Consider the following 24,041-nt stretch of genomic DNA (forward strand, 5'->3'; position numbering starts at 1 on the left):
ATATCTGATCTAATTCTGAGGGTTCTTTGTAAAATCCATACGTTTCTGCATCTTTCTTGTATCTTGATTGTATTTGCATAAGTGGCCACCAAGGCAAATCAATTCCTTGATTTTTCAGTTCTTGTTTCGATTTTAATTCCCCTTGTTCATTTAGGATATCTTTATATCTTGTAATTTTTTTCCAGTTCAAGAACATTTGGATGTATTAGTGCTTCCATCATGGATAGCCAGACCGGTATTTTCATGTAATATTTCTCTTTGATTGTTTCCCATACTAAAAGCAGAATATTTCTAATATAATGTCTTTGAAAATATCTATGTATTTTATTTTTCCATACCACATAAATACATGCTACCCCAATTGTAAATCATATCTTTCTAAAGTCAATATTCTTTTGTTCCTCAAATTAACCCATTCTTTCATGCACTGAGATCTGGTAGTACAACTGCCAATTAGGTAACCCAAATCCCCCCTTATTTTTAGCTTCTTGTAGCATTTTCAATTTTATTCTTGCTTTTTTCCCTTGTCAAATAAACTTTAAAATCAATTTGTTTAAATCCTCAAAAAGCTTTATTTCTAGTTTTATCGGAATTGTTTGAAATAGAAATAATAACTTTGGCAAAATGTTCATTTTATTGTAGCTATTCTTCCAATCATCGACAGTTGTAGGTTTTTCCATTTTTCCAGGTCTATATTTGTTGTATTAATTTAAAATAATTAACTTATTTAATGGTTGTACATCCCACCGTTAACCAAATTCCTAAATGTTTTACTTTTTTAGTTATCTGAATGCCCATCTTTTCCATCAATTCATTTTTCTGTTTATTTGTAAGGTTTTTTTACCAGCATCTTAGTCTTTTCTTTGTTTATTTTTAATCCTGCTACTTCACCAAATCTTCTATTTTTTTTATTAATTTAGATCTCATTTCTAGTGGTTCTTCTAGGATAAATACTAAATCGTCTGCAAACGCCTGTAATTTGTATTTTTCTTTTTTATTTCCATACCTTTTATTTCTGGGTCTTGTCTGATCTTGCTAATCAAGACTTCCAAAGTTAGTATAAATAATAGGGGGGACAGAGGACATCCTTGTCTTGCACCCTTACTTATGTTGAAATTCTGTCATATCCCCATTTACTATCACTTTTGCTATTTGTTTAGAATATATTGTCTTAATCATATTTATAAATTTTTCACCAAAGTCCATACATTTTAGTTGTAGTATCATGAATTGCCAATTCAGATTATCAAAGGTTTTTTATGCATCTAAGAAGATCAGCGCTAGTTATTTTTAGAGTGCACTTCATAGTATTCCAAAGTATTCAATATGATTCTCATATTATTTTTAATTTGTCTTTCGGGTAAGAAACCATTCTGGTCCGGGTGTATAAATTCGTTCAGGAACCTTTTTAGACTCTGCTACTATTGAGGCATATATTTTGTAGTCTACATTTAATAATGATATTGGTCTATAGTTTTTTATCTGCTGTACATTTGAATCTTCTTTGGTATTAAGATAATATTTGCATTTTTACTGTATCTATAGTCTAGTTTGACATCCACAATTGCATTGAAGTCTCCTATCATACATATGTTTTCATAGTATTTTTTAATTATCTTCTTATGGAGCTTTTCATAAAATTCTTCTTGTTTGTTATTTGGTGCATATATTGCGATCAAAAGAATCTGTTTAATTTTTGTAGTTTTATACACGTTTTTTTCCTTTTCATGTGTTAATTGATAACATCTTTATTTCTTCTTCCATCACTTCATTTATATATAGATTTTACACTCCTAGTTCTTATCTCTCTCTCTGTTCTTTTGCTCTTGCATCTTCTCGTTCTGCTCATTCTCTTTTTTTCATTTTCACTCTCTTCTTGTTGCGAAGTCTTTTCTTCTGCTTGTATTTCTTCTTGTCTTTTATTTTCTATCTCTTCTGTACTTTCCTGTTCTTCGCTTGCAATAAAATGATGATAAAAAAATTCATTTGCTTTATCTAGTGAATCCAATCTAAATCTTTTATCTTGCCAAATAACCAGGATTCCCTCTGGTATCAGCCATCTGAAAATCACATTACATTTGATCAGTTGTGTTGTCAGAAATTGATATTGTCTCCTTTTATCTCTTGCTCTCATAGGGATCTGTTTCAAAGTCACAATTTCTTTTTCTTTATATATAGTCTCGTCTCTTGATTTTTTAAGTATTTCATCTCTCAATATCTTTTTAGTAAATCTCACATGTATCTCTTTTGGGAATTTATATCGCCTTGCATAGTTTGTATGAATTCTAAATATTTCATCTATTTCCCCTTGAACCTCTTGTTTAGTTTTCTGTAGAGCTCTTGAGCCAACAACTCTGTCATCATGTCCATCAGGTCTTCCCCCTTCTCTTCTTCAATATTCTGGAATCTCAGGAAGTAGGCTGCCTTTTCCACCTCCAGGGCAATTACTGTCTCCTCCAGGCCTTTATTAACTTATGCTACTTCCTCCACTTTTTTCTCTGCTTGTTCTGCTTTTTCCTCCATTTTCTGTATCCTCTGTTCATTTTTTTGCTATCATTTGCTATTTTTTCACCCATCTTATGTATCTCCTCCTTCATCTCCCCCATTTCATTTTTTATTTCATCATGATTTTTTGTCATGTCTTCTTGGTTTTTAACCATAGCTTCTTGAATCGATTGAAACATTGTGTGCATAATCTGAAAAGAGTTTGATTTCTCCAAACCAAACATACTTCCTATAGATCTTTGACTGGATGGGCTGGATGCTGCTGCTGCAGAAGATGGTGTAGATGAGGCTTTCTTTCCTACCTTAAATATATTCAAGGCACTTGTCATTTCTGTTGATCAAAAGGTCTTAAAAGAGGGAGAAAAAATTTAATTTTATCTAGACAGGGTAAGAATACTTTCCAAATGTCCAAATACTCCTCCTTAAATTTTTCTGGCATAGTACACCAAGATGTTAGCCAAAAATATAAGATTCCCAATCACCCCTGTTTTACAGTCATATATCTGCAATATATCTCTATAATCCACAAAATTAATCAATAATTAATCAAACAAGTCCATCAACAACTTAAGATTTCTTTAGGAACAGCTGTTTTCCTCTGTCCTCCTTCTTTTAACAATTTAAATTTGTAATCCACATTGGTCTATCAGTTCTCCCATTTATTGTAATCCACAGTATCTGACAGTGTCTGGGAGACCTAAATGTCTGTCCAGGCCAAAAAAAGAGATATTCCATTTGTATCCAATGTCAGTCCAAGCTGCTTCTTGATTTTGTTTTACCAGACTTATTTATATTTGTATGTCCCCTCATACAAGAGTCAATGTTCTCACAGCCTGTGTTTATATGTCCAGTGAAAATAGTTGCAAATATAATCTTAGTTTCTTCTTCTTTGTACTTTATACTTTATACTCAGTAACCACCACTATTTTCCTTTTGCTTTGACAATATTTGTAATCCACCAGGGCCCCAAATCCCACTGTATATCCAAATCAATAGACTTTCACTTCAGAGCCATACCAAGATGAAAAGACTGCTTTCATGTTCACAGTACTCATTACTCCTTCTTTTTTCAGTATTCCACAGCTCAAGGTATTTAGTGTTCTCACAGCCTGTCTCTAAACATCCCACAGTTATCAGTAGCCAGCTTAAAAAACACTTTGTAACCAACAGTTCTCAAGGGCCTCTGTAGTCATAACAAAGATAGACCTTTTTCACTTCTTCCAGTCTCTTCCAGTCAGTAGATGGGACCCTTGCTCTTTACTTTTCTTTGGCAGCTCTGTTAAAAGTTTCTTGACGATTTCAAATTAAATAACACTCAAAAAGTACTAAAAAATATATTCTAGTAATCTTCAAACAGTTAAAATTCTTTAAAAAAAATAACTAGTCCAAACTATCCTTTAATTTAAAATTAACTCCTTTATAATAATTTCTTCCATTCTTTTCTGGATCAGTCAATGGTACTGAAACGTAGCCGCCGCTACTTTCGAGGAGCAGTAAATCCTGCTCCTCCCTTTTCTTTTGAGTTCCATTTTTCCAAACTCATTAACATTTAAATTGGGATAAATTCCACAGCAGAAAGTTAGGAAAGTCTCACTCAGCACAGCCACGCTGCTCCTTGATTTTTCCCTTCCTTTCTCTTTCCAAGCTGTCACAGTTTCAGTTCAGCCTTAATGGCCGTCTTCTCTCCTGCCGGTTTCAAGGGGCTTTCCCCAGATCTAATGGGAGATTGCACTTCTCCTCACGCTCTACGGGGCTTCCCCTCTATCTTCGTCAACCCCTCTGGGGTTAACTTTGGCCTTGGGGGCCTCCAGACAGGCAAAATCTGATGGGTACGATGGAGCTCCATTTTTCCTGCTCTGCTCTGCTATGACATCAGCTTCCTTCAAGTGTACTCAAGTTACTAAAGACTTGGAAGGCCAACCAGATGCTCTAAGTAAGAAGATTTTTCTGAAAAGTCAAGCTTCCTTTTTGAAATCAGCAAGATGTTTACATCATGTAACTGTCTTTGAATTCCAAAGAGTACTAATTTTAACATGCTTCAATGCTTTTCCCAAAGCAGTCTTGGAGGACTGATATAAAGAAGTTTCCTATGAGCTACAGTTGTGCCTCTGTAGACAAGGGGGATATTGATATTGAAACTGTACCTCATGTCTTGTTATACAGTACTGTACCCTCTGTAAGGATCCTAGGACTCATCTTGCAATTCCTTTCCTGATAAAACACTCAGGAAATCCTGAGCTTTTTTTCTGTACAATTATTGTTTTCCGATTAGTATGATTTTGTTTCCTTGAACACAGCCAAATTCTGTTATACTCCTTATAAAATTAGACATTGATCTTTCATTGATCCAATGATGAATCCACCACCAATTGCAACATTCTTACCCTGTTTTTATTTTATTTTATTTTATTTTATTATTAATATGTTTTATTTGTAACTCTCATCTGGGACCGTAATAAAATCTCTCTCTCTCTTTCTCCTCCATACTTACGTTTCCATTTGTGCACTGTCTCTTTCCTATCTTCCAGAAGAGCAGGACTCAGAAATTTCATTTCCATACATTTTGTGATTGAAATAAAATATTTCTTATCAGAATTTGGGATTACATTTGTAGATTTCATATGTTAAGAGATAAATAATATATGCATTATCTAATATGTTAAAAGTGAAGAAAAGAGTAAGAAGAACCCTGGAAATATTTAATAATGGAAGAACTCAAGGACATCTAGATAAATTACCTAAAATTCCTCTTATTGCTCCTCACCCCCTTTGAAAAAGAACTATTTCAAATATACTATTTCAAATTCAAGGTAGCCCTTGAATTACCACCACAATTGGAACTGGAAAATTCATTGTTCAGTGATGCATGTGATTGTTAAGTGAGACATCACATGACTGTGACTTGCAATCTTCCCTGACAGATTCCCCATTGACTTTGCTTGTCGGAAGCTGACTGAGAAGGCTGCAAGTGACTCTGAGACACTACCACTGTTGGAAATGTGAGCCAGTCGCCAAGCACCCATATTGGGATCACATGGCCCTGAGAATGCTGCAATAAGTATGAAGTGGATTGTTATTCACTTTTATTGATGCTGTTATAACTTTGAACAAGTACTAAATGAATGGACTAATGTTGAGGACTAATGTAGAAAATATGGCACTGCTGTACATCAAGTGTAAGTTTATTCTAATATAGGGTTTTGTATGGGTTTCCCCCCCCCACACACTTTTACAAGTAAAATGGGGAGGCTGCTATCTTGAATAGAATAAATGATCTTGTATAAATCATTTGGAATTGGGTTTTGAATCATTGAATAGAATGGATAGGAAGCAACTTAAGAAAGAATCAATATTTCTTTTAAAATATGTTGGCTCTCTAAAATACCTTGTGAGAAATACATCTTCTTGAAATAATTCAATAACAAAAATAAATATGAAATGAGAGAATAAGAACAATAATATATAGGTTTGACATATGTAATCACATGGCTGTTACAATTCTTTATGAGTCCTCAAAAAGTAAAGCAAATAGCCATAGAGTTTTAATCTGGAAGACAGTGAATGTCCAATACAAATCCTAGTGCTAATGTTCTGAAGAATTTGCTGGTTCCACAGCAGAAGAAGCATGTAGTTTATAGCCCAAAGATTCCAAGAAAATATTCAATTACAGTTTTGTGCTATATTTGCAGTCAGGATATCGGTAAACAAAACGGGAATCGCAAATCTGCAGAGGTTTCAAAATGTTTACTAGCAGTTGAGTTGCTGTGATAATCTCTTGGTCAGAAAGAAAGCTGTCTGCACAGATACTTAAAGCACTGTTAATCTTCTCCTGCAGAGGTAATTGGAATTTTTGTTTTAAGAGATTGGGCAAAAATTTCTCACATATCATGATGAGGTTCTGGCTTTCCTTGATGGAACTACAGGAAGGGAGCTCAGGCTCACAATCCACAGCTAAGCAGCTAAATATATCCTTGTATTTCTGTTGTCTATTCATCAAGTCTCTGCCTATTAAAAAGAATGAAAAAAAATCTGCTTAAAACATAATTATATTGTTATTATATTTACTAGGCAGTCAATAATCAATTTTCTGTGGATAAAGCAAAGAGAAATTTAAAATATAAAAATAACAGTAACATGATAATAAAAGCGTGTTGAATAAAATTGAAATAAATCAGAAACAAAGAGTAAAAAAGTAATGCAGTACAATATAACATTAAAATAAAAGCCAGCAACAAATAAAACAATACAAAAATCTAAAAGTACTCAAAAGTTTTTAAACTATTTGGCAAAAAACATATCCATGAAATCAATATTGCTAAGAAAGTATGTATCGCAGTAGGCTATAAATATAACAAGCAAAGAAATAAATTAAAATATCATTTTGTAAGGATTTTTTTTCATTATTTACCATATGCAGCGTTGACTTTAATATTGCTTCAGTTTTCTCATTCATATATTTATTTAACAAATGACAAATGTAATTATTTATCTTTTATTGTTAATTTTTGAAGCATCATTATAAGAAAACTTTATTAAAGATGATATACAATTCCATCTAGTTTAACAATCAGTTCTTCAGTCTGGCTTCATCAGAAATATTTATAATCTGTCACATGCTCATTTTGACACTGTTTTCTGCCTATGTAGTTAGTTAATTGGCCTATCATTTTATGAGTTAAGCTGAAAGAAAAGTGAATAGAATGTATTTACAGCTCACCAGTCAGTTCTACTAGATAGACCAGATCAGGAAATTGATTCTACAGGAAAACTAGGATTACGTTTGTCAATATTGGCTATAATAACAAGTCTGATTGCCCTATACACTCCCCCGCCCCTGCCACTTCTTCTTATATTTCAATGAATGAGAGAGGTGTCTGCCTGCTTCACTTCTGAATATTATCTTGTTTCTCAATGCTTTAAAATGTTTACACCTCCTTTGCTTACATAATGGTTCTTGCATATCTCTGTTAGTCATTTTCATCCCTCTCCATAGTGCCTCCTAACTTGTTGTGACATATTATTCAAATTTGCATCTGAATACCTTCTTGTTTGTCAATGACTCCTAGCATGCTGGCATCCTGGATAAAGAGTTGTCCATTATTGAAAACACCAAAGGTGTCAGCATCAACATGAGTAAAGTAGAAGAAATAGTTCAGGTCATTATTCATCATGAAATCAATAATAGTGAGGAGCTGAAGAGCTAAATCCACTGTCACATCAGAAGATGAACCATAAAATTCCTTCAGAGGTCTAGTACTGGCTGTTACTATTAGTCGGCCACAGGATCCCAAATATTTTGGAAAGGGCCATCCTTCTGCTCCAGGGAAAATCTGCCAAAAAAGGAAATGTGAAGTGTATTACATTACATAGTGTAGCTATGTAATGTAGCTATATTAGTAGCTATACTAGCTAATAGCCTCCTGATATCATGCACTTCCACTCCATTGCCCCTCTATTTAAAGAAGACTAATTCTAGTGAAATCAAGGAATATACTGGTTATTCCTTGGGTATAATTTTATTAGGGCTACCATGACTGAGTGGTAAAACTCCAAATGATCACTAGATTCCAGTGCTGAAAGAGGAAAGTGCAGCACTGCTGCAAGTTAGCAGTTATTCTTTTTCAGATTTCGTCTTTTCTATATGTTTTCTAAGTTATTACAAGCTTCTGAGAAAATCAAGCAAACTAAAAGACAGTGTAAAGTGCAAATTCAATTTTTTTTTAGTTAAATTTGTGATTAAAATGTTATTTACTCACTTATTCATTAAGAATAAAATTATGCAGTACGCTAATTACCAAAGAAATATGGGTTTGGAAAAAAGTATTGCTTAAAATATTAACATATTTAGATATGTTAAAACTATTAATGTTAAATCATTAATCAAATAATTATTACAAGTCAGTGTCAATATTTAGATTCCATACAAACTACAGTGTAGTACTAAGTTTCAATTAAATCATACTAAATTATAAGTCTTTATTATAATACCATGTGGAGTATGTTCCTAGAAAAACATTTGATATGTTACATGATTTTAGGTTTCTCATTCCTGAACTCATCCTTGAAGATTTGGACTAGTTCCTGATGTTCTGCTCTTTGCATTTTTAAAATGTGTCCTTTTTGTTTTTCAGTTTATCAGACAGTTCTTAGTGCAACCATGGTGGTTTCATCAGGTCTCTCTTTCTCTCTCTCACTCGTATAGTTTGGATATATCTTAATTATTTCTTTCTTAGAATTTCTCAAGTATCTTTACTTGTTTTTCCTTGAATTTTCATCCATGGAATTTTCCCTACTTTTCTTCTTAGCTTTTTAAAGTCAGCTTTTGTGATGTTTAGAGCAGGGATCTCCAACCTTTTGGACCTCAGGGACCACCAAACTCATAATTTAAATCATGTGGACCACGGGGGGGGGGGGGGCGGGAGGCTCAGCCTCCTTTCAGGCCTACTTGTCTGCTTCTGCGGAGGCCTTCAGGTGGGAGGCCCGAGAGAAAGTGCCTGGTCCAGGCACACAGCCTGGAAACCTCTTTTGTGTTCCTTCTCTCAAGAAGCTTGGTCAATCTGAGTGAAGGAAAACGAAGACAGGCAGACTGACGGTGGCTTGCTGACATTGGTGGGAAAGTTGGTCCCGTATTCCAGAGCTGTGGTAGTCGCTGCCTGCTCCCTGGCAGGCCAGTGCACGTGGGTGGAGGAGCTGCTCCGGGATGACCAAAGGGCCAGTCCTGGGACTACCACAGCTCTGGAATATGGGACCGGGCCGTGGTGGGGCTGGAAATCTCCGCCATAGGGGGTGGCACGTGCAATGTGCAACTTTGCAGGTGGTGCAACATGCAAAAAGGAGCGCAGCCCTTGCTGGCCGGAACAAGATAATGGTGTTGATATGGAGGGGGGGCGGCCCAAGCGGGCCGAAGCGATGGTGGCGATGGCTGGAAAGTGTGGGAGCGAAGCATTACCTGCATTTTCGTGGCATCAGCATTCCACCTTTGCAGTAGTATATTTGCGCCAGCTGGTGGCACCAAGGCAGCCCTTGTTTCCTGCCACTTGGGGCTCAGAATGATAAACCACATCCAGGAAGTACTACAGCTTTTTTCCATTTTATCATTTCTTCCCTATATTACAGTACACTGTTCATAACTGTCCTATTTTAAATTTAATCAGCATCAACCTAGAATCTTAACCAGTGCACCATTATTATTTTTTGCACAACATAATCAAGGCAATGCAGCAAACAAATCTCAGTTCCCTCGGGTCATGCTAAATTTCTTTTAAGAATTTATACTCATTCCCATTTTAAATGCATAGGCATATTTATGCCTGGGATATTTCCACCAATCAAATACAAAGAGAAGTCTTTAAAGCCCGGTGTTTCTAAATCTTTGTTTTTAAATTGCACAGGCAAAAAAAAGCAGGTTGGAAGCAAATGGGGACTTGGGAAAGTAATGGTTAGGGGAAAAAATCAATGAGAAAAACGGAGATGTCTGGAAAGAGACGGCAATCTAAATAATAATAATTTTTAAAAATCACAATCAAAGGGGATTTAGGCAGCTAACACTGGAAACGCCAGCTTTGGAAAGCGCCAGCTGGGTACAAAAAGAGAAAGGGGTCTTTTTTTTCCCCCTGAAAGAGCTACAGGGAAAGAAGGGGAAAGAGCCAGTCGACTTTGTGCGAAAAAGTGGGGCAAAGATACCTCAAAGATATCTCCAAAGAACCCTCCTCCTCCTCCTCCTGGAACCGCTGCTGCTCTTCTTCCTTTTCTTCCTAATCGTAGCCACCCAACCTCTGAAGATCCAGTATTTCCACCTCATCCAAAAGGCTGGCTGGGGGCAGAAGGATAGAAGGGGTGGCAAGGGCTTTGTGGGGTCCCCCTGAAGGAGGATGGCTTGAAGTAGACGAAGAGTTCGGCTTGGCAGAGCCGGCACTGGGCTTGACCTGCCAGCTGGAGGGGAGCTGCTGCAGGGGACTGATGAGGGGGCGCTTGGGGCTCGGAGTGGTAAACTGCATCCAGGAAGCACTTACAGCAGAGAGAAGCAGCTGGAGTCAACCTTGGCTTTGCTGTCCATTGCAGACGCTAGATTGGCCCCCAGCAAACTGTCATCTCTCGAGGAGCCCAGCTGAAGTTTCCCGTGCCGCTTCAGCAAGCGCTCCTCGAGAGACGAGAGTTTGCAGGGAGCCAATCTAGCGTCTGCAATGGACAGCAAAGCCAGGGTTGACTCCAGCTGCGTCTCTCTGCTAACAGGCGGCCAAGCTAACTGCCTGAAGGACCCCATCCTGTCTCTGGGAGTCAAAGTGCTGAAGTACGAGTGGCACAGGAAACCTTGGCTGGGCTTCTTGAGAGAAATGCAACAATTTCTCTGTGGACCAACAAAATTTTCTCACGGACCACTGGTTGGTGACCTCTGGTTTAGAGCACTAATCTGGCTGCCTTCAGTTCTCCCTGCCCACTGTATGATGAAATGATCACTCTTTCCCCAAATTCCTAACATTTCCATTTCTTCAACTACTTTCCCCATTATTAAGTATCAAGTCCAATATAGTCAATCCTCTAATTTCTTTTTCTACCTTTTGAAAGGTGAAGTTTTTTGCAAGGCCAGGCAAGAATCTGTGGCATATCCCACTTGATTCCCAGTTGATGTCAAGATACAGAAGCTAAAATACTGCATTATTACATTATGTAATTCTGGAACATTCTGGCCATTGCGGATATGTCATCTATAACCAGTGGTGGGATTCTGCCGGTTCTAGGTGGTTCGACCGAACCGTTTGTTAAATTGCTGGCTCACCCCGCCCCTTGACAATAAATAGTGGGGGCAGGGCGGGGTGAGGGGTGGGCGAGCCAGTAATTTAACAAACGGTTCGGTGTTTTTTTGCAATTTATTGGCCTCGCAGCACACCGAACCGTTTGTTAAATTACTGGCTCACCTGTCCCTCGCCCTGCCCCGCCTCCCACCCGAGCAGCTTCAGTCTATCCTAGCCCAGGGCTGGGCAATTGTGGCTCTTTTACAATCTGTGGACTTCAATTCCCACCTAGCCCATTCTGGGGAATTGTGGAGAATTCTGGGAGTTGAAGTCCACAAGTCTTAAAGCTGCCAAGGTGGGAGACATCTGCTGTTACACTGTAGAATCCTTTCAAGCATGAAGATGGCCAAGTATCCTCCTTGAGAGACAACAGTTGAACATCAGGAGGGCTGTTAGAGGGCAGGGCTACATTTGGAAATTTTTGCATTTTTGCAGGTGGTGCAATACAATCTGGTGTCTGCAATGGAGAGCAAAATCCGGTTTCTTCTCTCTGCTGTAAGTGCGGCATCAGGATTCCACCTTGGTATATTTGCAGCACAAGGCAGCCTTCATCTCCTGCCGCTTGGGACTCGGAGCAGTAAACAGTGTCTGGTTCGGGGAACAGCTGGATTTTGCTCTCCATTGCTCTCGGCCCCCTGCAAGCTCTCATCTCTCGAGGAGCGCTTCCTGAAGTGGTGCGGGAAACTTTGGTTGGGCTTCTTGAGAGATGAGAGCTTGCAGGGGGCCGAGAGAGCAATGGAGAGCAAAATCCGGCTGCTCCCCGAAACAGACGCTGTTTACTGCTCCGAGTCGGCAGGGTCGAGCTGAGGACTTTGTGCAGTATCTGTATGACAAGATCGCTCAGATTTGGGAAGGTCTGGCCTCTGACTGGGTAAGTCCGGACGGGATGACTGAGGCAGGTCTTGAGAGTGTTATCTGGGAGGAGTTTGATCCTGTTGCTCCCGAGGACGTGGACAGGATCCTGGGACGGCTGAACGTGACCACATGTTTATTGGACCCGTGTCCCTCCTGGTTGGTACTGGCTTCCCGGGAGGTTACACGAGGCTGGCTCCAGGGGATTGTTAATGCTTCTCTGAGTGAGGGAGTCCTGCCGACCGCTTTGAAAGAAGCGGTGGTGAGGCCCCTCCTCAAGAAGCCCTCCCTGGATCCGGCTATTTTGGCTAACTATCGTCCAGTCTCCAACCTTCACTTCGTTGCGAAGCTTGTTGAGAGTGTGGTAGCGTGGCAGCTTCCCCGGTACCTGGATGAAGCTGTCTATCTGGACCCGCTCCAGTCCAGTTTCCGGCCTGGGTACAGCACGGAAACGGCATTGGTCGCGTTGGTGGATGATCTCTGGAGGGCTCGAGATAGAGGTTGTTCCTCTATCTTGGTCCTGTTAAACCTCTCAGCAGCTTTTGATACCATCGACCATGGTATCATGTTGCACTGGTTGAAGGGGCTGGGGGGGGGCACCGTCCTGCGGTGGTTCTCCTCCTACCTCTCTGACTGGTCGCAATCCGTGTTGACAGGGGGGCAGCGGTCAACCCCGAGGCGCCTTGTTTGTGGGGTGCCACAAGGGTCAGTCCTCTCGCCCCTTCTGTTCAACATTTATGTAAAGCCGCTGGGCGAGATCATCCGTGGCTTTGGGGTGGAGTTCCATCAGTACGCTGACGACACTCAGCTGTACATCTCCACCCCAGGCCACCCCAACGATGCCCTTGAAGTGATGTCCCAGTGCCTGGAGGCCGTGCGGGCCTGGATAGGGAGAAACAGGCTCCGACTCAACCCTTCCAAGACCTAGTGGCTGTGGCTTCCGGCGTCCCGATAAAGCCAGCTGATGCCATCGCTGGCTATTGGGAGCGAATCACTGGCCCCCACGGAGAGGGCTCGCAACTTAGGCGTCCTCCTGGACGCACGGCTGTCTTTAGAAGAGCATATGACGGCCGTGGCCAGGGGGGCTTTTTATCAGGTTCGCCTGATACGCCAGTTGCGTCCCTTTCTGGATCGGGACTCCCTATGCACGGTCACTCAAGCACTCGTCACTTCCCGCCTGGACTCTCCCCTGCAATGCTCTCTACATGGGGCTCCCCTTGGGGTGCACCCGGAGGCTGCAGTTGATCCAGAACGCAGCCGTGCGGGGGATTATGGGAGCGACGGGGCGCTCACATATAACACCTCTCCTGCGTGAGCTGCACTGGCTTCCTGTGGTCTTTCGGGTGTGCTTCAAGGTGTTGGTGACCACCTTTAAAGCGCTCCATGGCTTAGGGCTGGGGTATTTGCGAGACTGCCTTCTGCCGCTGATAGCCTCCCACTGACCGGTTTGCTCACACAGAGAGGGCCTCGTCAGGGTGCCGTCGGCCAGGCAGTGCCGGCTGGCGACCCCCAGGGGGTGAACCTTCTCTGTGGCAGCACCTCCCCTCTGGAATGACCTGCCCCCTGAGATACACACAATATCAGACCTCCGGACTTTTCATCGGGCCCTGAAGACACACTTGTTCCATCTAGCTGGGCTGGCTTGATTCCATCCTCTTAGTTTTTAATCGAAATTCGGTTTTAATTGGGTTGTTTTAAATTTGGGCCAAAAATTTTTAATTGTTTTTTAAAATGTTTTTTAAATTTTATATACTATGTTTTATCCTGGCTGTACACCGCCCTGAGTCCCGCAGGAGAAGGGCGGTATAGAAATATAATAAAATAAATAATAATAAATAAATAAATAAACGAGGGCTGCCTTGCGCTGCAAATATACCAAGGCAGAATCCTGATGCTGCACTTATATCAGAGAGAAGCTGGATTTTGCTCTCCATTGCAGACACCAGGTTGGCCCCCTGCAAGAGAATGAGAGAGAGAAAGTGGGGGAAAGTGGGGGAGAGAGGGAGAAAGAGAAAGAGGGGGGGAGAGAGAAATTGAATGAGAGAGAAAGGGGGAGAGAGAGAAAGAAAGAGGGGGAGAGAGAAAGAGTGGGGGAGAGAGAAAAAGAGAAAGAGTGGGGGAGAGAGAGAAGGGGAGAGAAAGAGAGAATGAGAGAGAGAGTTGGGGAGAGAGAGAAAGAGGTGGGAGAGAAAGAGAGAATGAGAGAGAGGGGGGAGAGGGAGAGAAAGAGAGGGGAGAGAAAGAGAATGAGAGGGAAAGAGTGGGAGAGAGAGGGGGAGAGAGAGAAAGAGGGGGATAGAGAAAGAATGAGAGAGAGGGGGAGAGAAAGAGAATGAGAGAAAGAGTGGGAGAGAGAGAAAGGGGGAGAGAGAAAGAATGAGAGAGAGGGGGAGAGAAAGAGAATGAGAGAAAGTGGGAGAGAGAGAGAAAGAGGGGGAGAGAGAAAGAGAGAAAGAGGAGGGGAGAGAGAAAGAGGGGGGAGAGAGAGAGAAAGAGGGGGAGAGAGAGAAAGAGGCGGGAGAGAAACGGAGAATGAGAATGGGGGAGAGAGAGAGAAAGAAGGGGGGACAATGCCTGAAGGACCCTATCCCATCACTGGGAGTCCAGGTGCTTCAGCAAACGGTGCGCTGGATCCGTATTAGTGGTCCGCGAAATTTAAAATTATGAACTTGGTGGTCCCTGAGGTCCAAAAGGTTGGGGACCCCTGCTCTGGAGGATTTAAGCAGCTTAACTGTGCTTGCTTACCAATACCAGAATTACAGAGTTGGAAGGGACCTTTGGAGGTCTTCTAGTCCAGAGATCTCCACCCTTGGCAACTTTCTCTGCCTGGGCCTGATGCTTCCTGAGAGGCAGGGGGTCTCTCCGAATGGGACCCCCTCCCCAAAAGGCTGGCCCCAAAGTCCTAGCTCAGAGGTCTTCAAACTTGGCAGCTTTAAGACTTGTGGACTTCAACTCCCAGAATTCTCTAGCCAGCATAGCTGGCTGGGGAATTCTGGGAGTTGAAGTCTGCCAGGGTTAAAGTTGCCAAAGTTGGAGATCTCTGGACTAGAAGATAAATAATGGCATAAATGATGACCGGTCAAAAGTACGAGGACCTGTCAGAAATCATTTTTTTCAGCATAGGGACTACTCAGAGGACTGAAAAAGTTATTTTTGACCAGTCCTTGCACTTTTGACCAGTCCTTGAACTTACAACTGTCCTCACATTTTATGTTTTGCGTCCTATCTTGTCACCATGGTGAAGAGAAGTAGTGGTGAAATGATTGACACGGTTGTTAAGAATGCCGCAATGAGCATAAATGTGAGGATGGTCATAAGTGTGAGGACCAGTCAAAAGTGCGAGGATCAGTCAGAAATGACTTTTTTCAGCCCTCTGAATAGTCCCTATGCACATAGGCACGCCCACCCGGTCACATGATCAGCTAGCCACGCCTATCCAGTCATATGACCAGCTAGCCACACCCACCCAGTCACATGACCACCAAGCCACACCCCCAACTAAGCCATGCCCACAGAACCGGTTGTTAAAAAAATTGAATCCCACCACTGTCTATAACCTTTGATGGGGTTACGGTTTTCCATTCAAGGATGGTGTGCCGTCTGAGAGCCGTGAATCTTCTTTAGTGCATTTTCCCTTTCTTGAGAGTAGTAGTAGTAACTGAGTCTGCTGTCAGGATTTCATCCAGGGTTCATCAATACATGTCTCAGTACATCTACATTCAAGAACTAGTAGCTTTCTGGGGGTGGGTGGGTATATTAAGACATGATAATGAAGATCAGTTATTGCAAAGTCAAACAGTCAAGCCCTCTATTTATAACAGCCCCAAGGTTTAAATCTTACATCTCTTACTTCAATTAAGACTCCTTGACCCTACTATTACTATTAATACTACTATTCTTGAACTATTTTTTTTTTAAAAGTTAATACTTAAAAGCTAATACGTTTAATATTTAAAAGAATTATATATAAGCAATAATTTACTTATAAATGTAAATTATATTGTGAAATTATAAGCGGTGGTAGAAGAAAGATAAGGAATTACTGTTAAAGTGATTGACTGGAATTTTGATACGAAATAGTGAATGAGCTGATTATACTCTTGAGACAGATCGACTGATAAATTGAGTGATTGAATAGATTGGTAATTAGAAAATTAAGAAAACAAAACTGATTGATGAAATAAGTATAAGTAAATTGATTTGTATTGTGAATAGAAATTAACTGACTAAGTGGGGTAATTGGGAAATAATAGAAATAAGTCGTGTGGGGAATAAGTGATTGTGTGGGGGAAAAAGAAAATATTAAGAAATAATCTAAAATTTTATGTTAAGGTGGGAAAACTTTACACAAATATTGAAAATGTCTACAACATCCACCATAACAAAAACAGGGGAAAAAACCTATAATAAACACGACAGTAACGACTGCTTCCCCACTACAACAAAAAACAATAGATAGCATGGTAGAAAAAGAAAAAGAAAAATTGGAAATGTCACCAAATGTAATACAGAATATGTTTCAAACGATTCAGGAATCACTACTTAGAACACAAGAAAAAATAGCGGAAAATCAGGAAGAAATGAGAACTTTCCATGCAGAGATTAGAAATGAAATAGGAGAAGTTAAGGAGGACATCAAGATCATGAATGATAAAATTGGGGGTATTCAACAATCTATAGTAGAAAATGAACAGAGAATTAGGAAAGTGGAAACGAAAATAGATCATGTAGAACTAAAAGTAGAAGCAATGGAACAAAAAACTTTACAACTAAATAAAGAAATGTCAGATTCATTAGCCATGCTCGAAATGGAAAAGACTTCATATTTTTTGTGTTTTCAAAACATACCAGAGGAAAAAGATGAGGATTTAGAAGGAAAAATGGTGGAGATCATCTCAGGAATGACTCAAAAAGACCAAAGGGAAATAAAAGGACAACTGGAGGAAACCTATTGTGTACAAACAAATTATATAAGGAGGCATAGATTGGCAAGAGAAGTCCACGTTAAATTTTCAAAAAGATCTACTCGGGAGGAAGTCTACAGGAAATCCAGAGAAGAAACATTGACTCACGAAGATAAAGAAATCATAATCTTAAAACAGATACCCCAAAGAATAAGAAATCTACGGCAACAATACCAGTTTTTAACATCGCTATTGATCAAGTATAAAATAATGTACAGATGGTTGCCAATAGAAGGGATCTTCATTACGTGAGAAGATAAAAAATATAAAATAGACACTCTAGAGAAGGCAAGGGAATTTCATAGCACACATTTTAGGCTGGAGGAAGAGCAGGAAAGTAAGGAAGAAACTGACAGTAGAAGTCAAGAAGAAGAGCAAACAGAAACGAACCGAGAAAAAGAAATAAGAAAGAGGCAAGAAAAAGAAAGGGAGGAAAGAGAAGGTGCAAAGGCAAAGACACGGATGGAAACAAAGACACACACAAAAAACAGATACAATAGGCAATGGACGAACCAATCAAACTCTTTTCGGTAAATATTAATGGATTAAATGCTCCAAAGAAAAGGAACCAAACATTTACAAAACTACGAAAACTAGAAGCAGATGTGATATGTCTGCAAGAAGTACACATCCAAAAACAGCATCAGAAAATTCTAGAAAACCCCAAACTAGAAAGATTATACACATCCCTGACCCAAAAAAAGAAAAAAGGAGTAGCGATTTACATAAAAGAAAAAAAATACAATCTAAGTTAGTCTATGCTGCTGAGGAAGGTAGTGTGATGATGGTAGAATTAGGAATAGGAAGGGAAAAAATGTTAATAGTAGTGATATATGCACCTAAGCAAAAACAACAGGAATTCTTTAAGGATCTACATATAAAATTAGCAGAATTAGAATATGAAGATATCTGTTTAATAGAGGATTATAATGGAATAGTAAATGCAAACAAGGATTACAAAACTGATAAAAAAAACAAACAAAAGAAAAAGGATATACTTCCAAAAGAATTTTTTCTCGTGGTCAAGACTGGACATGGCCTGGATGACCCCAAATATCAAAACAGCAGTAGAAAAAATCAAGATAGGCATAAACCAATGGGCACATCATAATCCACTATTCATAAACTGGAAAGGGGAAAGGAGGTTCAGGAGATGGATGATGAATCAAAGAATATGTAAAGAAAAAGAATTTAATTTGATGTTAGAAAATGAAATAAAAATATTCTTTCAGATAAATAAAAAAGAGGAAACTTCCTTCCAAAATACATGGGATACTCTAAAAGCATATATAAGGGGCCTGGTAATTGCATATACAGGGAAGAAAAATAAAGAGAAGAAACAACAATTAGACAAATTAGAGAAAGACCTAAAAAAAATAGAACAAAAATTGCAGAAAGAACCCCAGGATAAAACAATAAAAGAAGAATGGAAAATAAGTAAACATAAACTGAATCTGATAAACCAAAAGGAATTAGCCCAAAAAATAAAAATGGCAAAACAAAATTATTTTGAATATGCAAACAAAACAGGCAGATGGTTAGCCTACAAATTGAAGAAAGAAAGGAATAAAAGAATGGTACATCAATTGAGAGATGATAAAGGGGAAATCCAATATAATAGAGAGGCCAAAAAAGAAATCATTAAGAAATTTTATGCGACTTTGCTATTTAAAAAGAGAATTTTTTGAATATGGTAACAGAAATTCAAAATTATTAGCAAGAATGGCGAAAGATAAAAAAGAAAAAAGAGAAATAGGTGTCCTAATAGATGAAAAAGGTAAGAGATGTTATAAAAAATTAGAGAAATGTGAAATTGTTAAAAAGTTTTTTCAAGAATTATATCTTAAAAAAGAAATTGATAATTGTAAATTAAAAAATTTCTTAGAAAAATATGGTCAGAAGAAAATTGATAATAAATATAAAGAAAAAATGGAAAAGGATATTACCTTTGAGAAAATTAAAGCTGTGATTCAGAAGCTAAAACTTGGAAAATCTCCAGGTGAGGATGGGTTACCAGCAGAATTTTATAAAGAGTTTAAAGAAAGTTTGATCCCCAAACTACAGAAATTGTATAATAAGATATTACATGGAGGTGATATTCCCATGTCCTGGAATAGAACAATTATATCCTTAATCCCGAAACCAGGTAAAGATTTAGAAAAGATTGAATCCTATCGGCCCATTTCCCTGATTAACCAAGATGCTAAGATATTTACTGCAATTGTAGCAAATAGATTGAAAAAATTTATAGATAAATATATAAACCACAATCAAGTAGGTTTTGTTAAAGGGCGTTATATGTGTGATTTAGTTAGAAGAGTATTAAATGTTATTGATATTGCTGAGAATAATGGTGATAAGATAGGTATTCTTGCCTTGGATATTTTTAAAGCCTTTGATTCTATACAATGGGATACTATAAAAGAAATGATTTCTGCATTAGGATTTGGTAATAAATTTATTCATATTATTTCCAAATTGTACCAGAGGGGTACGGCAAGAGTGAAGGTAAATGGTATATTTACACAAGATATAAAATTGGAAGCAGGGACGAGACAGGGTTGTCCTCTGTCTCCGACCCTATTTTTATTAGCAATGGAAATTTTAACAACTTTGATTGAAGAGGATTCAGAATTAATAGGTTATAAAGGCATCAAAGTTAATTTATATGCAGATGACACTCTTGTCATTTTAAATAATATTACAAATGATATAAAAAGAGTTCAAATACATTTGGAAGAATTTGAAGATATAACTGGTTTGAAAGTAAATTGGGCAAAATCAAAATTATTAATGGAAATTGATAGGGAAAACAAATTAGAAAAATTACAAAATCAATTTGGAATTAGGATAAAGGATAATTTAAGATATTTAGGTATTATACTTTCACTTAAAATTAAAAATTTAAAGAAACTAAATTATGACATAGTAATAAAAGAAATTGAAGAGAAAATTGGGAAATATAAAAAACTAAAGTTATCTTGGTTTGGTAGAGTAGCTTTATGTAAAATGATGTTACTTCCTAAATTTAATTTTTTATTCGAGATGCTTCCGATTTTTTTAACTGAGAAGGACATTGAAGTATATCAAAAAAAATTAGATAAATTTTGTAATGGGGATAAAAAACCAAGATTGATTAAGAAAATGTGGTATCAGAACCAAAAACAAGGTGGTTTAGGAATTCCAAAATTATTAAACTATTATAGAGCATTTAATATAAGAACAGTAGTAAAAAATTTAAAAGGAGATGTTGAACTTTGGGGTAGTTTGGAAATGAAGGAAATAAAGAAGTTTGGTTACAAATGGTTTTTGGAAAATTTTAAAGGTAAGGTTAACATTTGTAATTATTGGTTAAATAGTTTGACTAAAAATTGGGATAGAGTAGCAAAAAAATTAATACCAGACGTATTGTATTTAGGTAAACTGAAAGAGAATTGCCCAATGAAATTAAATAGTAACAGAGAGAGGATTATAATAGAAGAGAAAGTGGAAACAATTAGTGAAAGGTTGAAATTTATAGAAAATGAAATGAGGAAAGAGGAAATTTATGGAAAATTAAACATTAATTGGTTTGAAAGAATTCAAATGAATAAATGGAATAGGAAATGTAAAGAAAGGAATGATGAGGGTAGAAAGGAAACGGAATTTGAAAATTTGACATCTCGAATAATAAAAGATGAAATTGGGCCAAAGGGATTAGTTAGTAAAATTTATAAAATTATTAACTTTGATAATAATTCACAAAGGGTAATGAAAGAGAATTGGGTAAAAGAACTGGGTATTGAAATTTCTAATCAAAATTGGAATATGAACTGGGTTAGTAGAATAATGAGGACATTATCAATAAGGATTAAAGAACATAATTATAAAGTTATTTGGAAGTGGTATTTGACCCCAATAAGACTTTTTCAAACGGATAATAAAGTGGGTAAAATGTGTTGGAGATGTAAAGTGGAACTCGGGACATATGCTCATATGTGGTGTAAATGTAATGGGGTTGAACTTTTTTGGTCTAGGATAGAAAATGAAATATTTGAAATGATTAAGAAGAGGGTCAAATTGAAATTGGAAACCATATTATTATTAATATTGAATGAAACAACATTAACAACTGGAGAAAGAGAATTGGTGAGGATTTTGGTTATAATGGGGAGAATTATAATTGCTAGATATTGGAAATTAAATGTTGACTTAAAATTAGAAGAATGGTATAATGAAACATGGAAATTTGCATTAAATGATAAATTGACTTGTGATATTAAAATTAGAAGTGGTATATACAAAGAAAATGTTTTTTGGAACACTTGGCAACCATTTGTGGACTTTGCACTTGGGAGATTGGATGAACCGGCACCAGTACCTTATCAAAGAGATTTCTGGAAGAATTGAAGACTTTAATTTCCTAAAACTTCCTTTCCATTTGTATAGCACGTTGGGGGAAAAAATTTTTTTCTTTCCTTACTATTGATTTTTGTATTGTTTTTTTTTCTCTTTCTGTTATTCTTTAACAATAAAAATATAATAATAAAAAAAAATTAAAAAAAGAAATTTTATGCGAATTTATATAAACAAGAAGAAGTAGAAGAAGAAAAGATAAAACAATATATAGAAAAATCTGACATGCCAAAAATTAGAGAAGATCAAAGAGGCCAATAGGCCAATAACTAAATTAGAATTAGGTGAAGTACTGAAAAAGCAAAAAAATAACAAAACACCGGGACCCGATGGGCTACCGGTGGAAATATATAAAACAATGCAACAAGAAGGCCTGGGAGAAAATATGTTGATGTTATATAACGAAGCCATGGAGAAAGCCAAAATTCCAAAGACATGGACAGAAGCAATAATCACAATTATACCAAAAGAAGATACAGATCTCCAGCAAATTCAAAATTATAGACCTATCTCATTACTGAACACCGATTACAAAATATTTGCAGCAATTCTGGCCAAAAGAATTAAATTAGTACTAAGTACATATATACATGCAGATCAAAAGGGATTTCTGCCAGGACACTAAATAAAAAATAACATGAGAATAATACTTAATACTTTAGAATATTACGAATCACATTTGGAGAAACAGGCTTTGTTGGTTTTCCTTGACGCTCAAAAAGCTTTTGATAACCAAAATTGGAAATTTATGATCAGACAATTACAAAGTATGCAAATTGGGGAAAAACTTGGAAAAATCATAGAAGAAATTTATACTAACCAAACAGCAATTATGAACGACGACATAACAGATAAATTTAACATAACAAAAGGAGTCAAGACAAGGCTGCCCACTCTCTCCTTTATTGTACATACTATCATTGGAAACTCTTCTGAAAAAAATTAGAGAAGATCAAGGAATTGAAGGTTTAAAGATTAATAAAGAAGAATACAAAGTTCAGGCCTTTGCTGATGACTTAGTGTTTATAACAGAAAACCGTATGGAATCTATACCAAATTTGTTTAAAAAAATAGAAGAATTCAGAGAAGTGGCCGGACCAAAAATCAATAAAAGCAAATCGAAATTAATTGTAAAAAATCTTATGAAAAATCAAGAAAAAGAATTAACAGATAGTATACAAATCCAAACAATGAATTAAATAAAATAAAATACTTAGGAATCTGGTTGTCCATAAGAACTTCAGCAATAAAAGAGAATAATTATGATAAACTAATAGAACAAACAAGAAAGGATTTAGAAAAATAGAAAAACTTACACATCTCATTTCTAGGAAGAATTTCGGCCATTAAAATGACTATACTGTCTAAATTTTTATACCTGTTTCAGGTTACTCCAATAAAAATAGATAAATCTTTCTTTGAAAATTTGAATAAAATGACATCTAAATTCATATGGCAAGGGAAAAGGCCACGAATAAAATTTAAGCTGCTTCAGGACACAAAAGATAGAGGAGGAGTTGCACTTCCAGATTGGGAGAAATATTATCAAGCAGCAGTATTGTCTTGGGTCAAAGACTGGATAGAATTAAAAAATCCTAGAATTTTAACAATTGAGGGACACGAACTTCAAATTGGCTGGCATTCCTTTATGTGGGATGAAAGATACAAAACACACTCATACTTTAAAAGACACACAATAAGAAATTCATTACTACAAATTTGGCTTAAAATTAAAAAACAGCACTATATGAAAATACCAAGTTGGTTATCACTGGTAGAATCAATTAGACCAGTGGTCCCCAACCCCCGGTCTGCGGACCGGTGCCGGGCCGTGGAGTACCTGGCACCGGGCCGCGCAGCGGCCGGAGGACATGAACGCTGCAGCGCAAAGGCTCCTGGGCCGTGCGCAAAAGCTCCTGGGCCATGCGCAAAAGCTCCTGGGCCATGCGCAAAGGCTCCAGGGAAGAGAGCCCCGCGCAGGTACGCACGTGTGGCCCAAAGCCCCCACCCCTGCGCGCGCTCAGCGGGCCACGGTAAAATTATCAAAGGCTGATTGGTCCGCGGCGATAAAAAGGTTGGGGACCACTGAATTAGACACCCAAATCTAACAGATAAGACGAAAATAATTAGATATAAAGATTTAATTGATTGTCAAGGTAAATTGAAGACAAAACAACAATTAGAGACAGACTTAGATAGGGAAATAGATTGGTGGACTTATACCCAAATATAATCTAAATATAGAGAACACATAAAAATATATGAAATTCATAAACAAAAACAAGAAATAGACAAAATTATATTAGATTCAGAAAACAAACTAATTAGTAGAATTTACAAATTTCTTTTACACTATAAAATGGAAGAAGAGACAGTCAAGGAAACGATGATTAAATGGGCTCAAAACATCAAACATACAATTAATTTGGAAAAATGGGAAAAGTTTTGGCAAGTAAATATAAAACTAACAAGAGCAGTGGCGTACAAGGAAAACCAACTGAAAATGTTTTATAGGTGGCACATGTCTCCAACC

General features: G+C 37.7%; 1 protein-coding gene across 1 annotated transcript in view; it reads right to left on the reverse strand.

Annotated features, from left to right (window-relative positions):
• Nucleotides 1-6,149: 6,149 nt before the first annotated feature.
• DIPK2B (divergent protein kinase domain 2B) overlaps nt 6,150-24,041 on the reverse strand; it is a 52,164-nt gene continuing 34,272 nt past the window's right edge. The window contains exons 4-5 of the mRNA XM_070943463.1: nt 7,547-7,835; nt 6,150-6,510 (exon numbers count right to left, since the gene is read on the reverse strand). Coding sequence (XP_070799564.1) covers nt 6,170-6,510; nt 7,547-7,835 — 630 coding nt within the window. The 3' untranslated portion in view covers nt 6,150-6,169. The remainder of the gene's footprint in view (nt 6,511-7,546; nt 7,836-24,041) is intronic.

The sequence above is a fragment of the Pituophis catenifer genome, unplaced genomic scaffold, assembly GCF_029215685.1.
Source record: "Pituophis catenifer annectens isolate HBS135680 unplaced genomic scaffold, rPitCat1.0.hap2 SCAF_4, whole genome shotgun sequence".
In the NCBI taxonomy this organism is placed as follows: Eukaryota; Metazoa; Chordata; class Lepidosauria; order Squamata; family Colubridae; genus Pituophis; species Pituophis catenifer.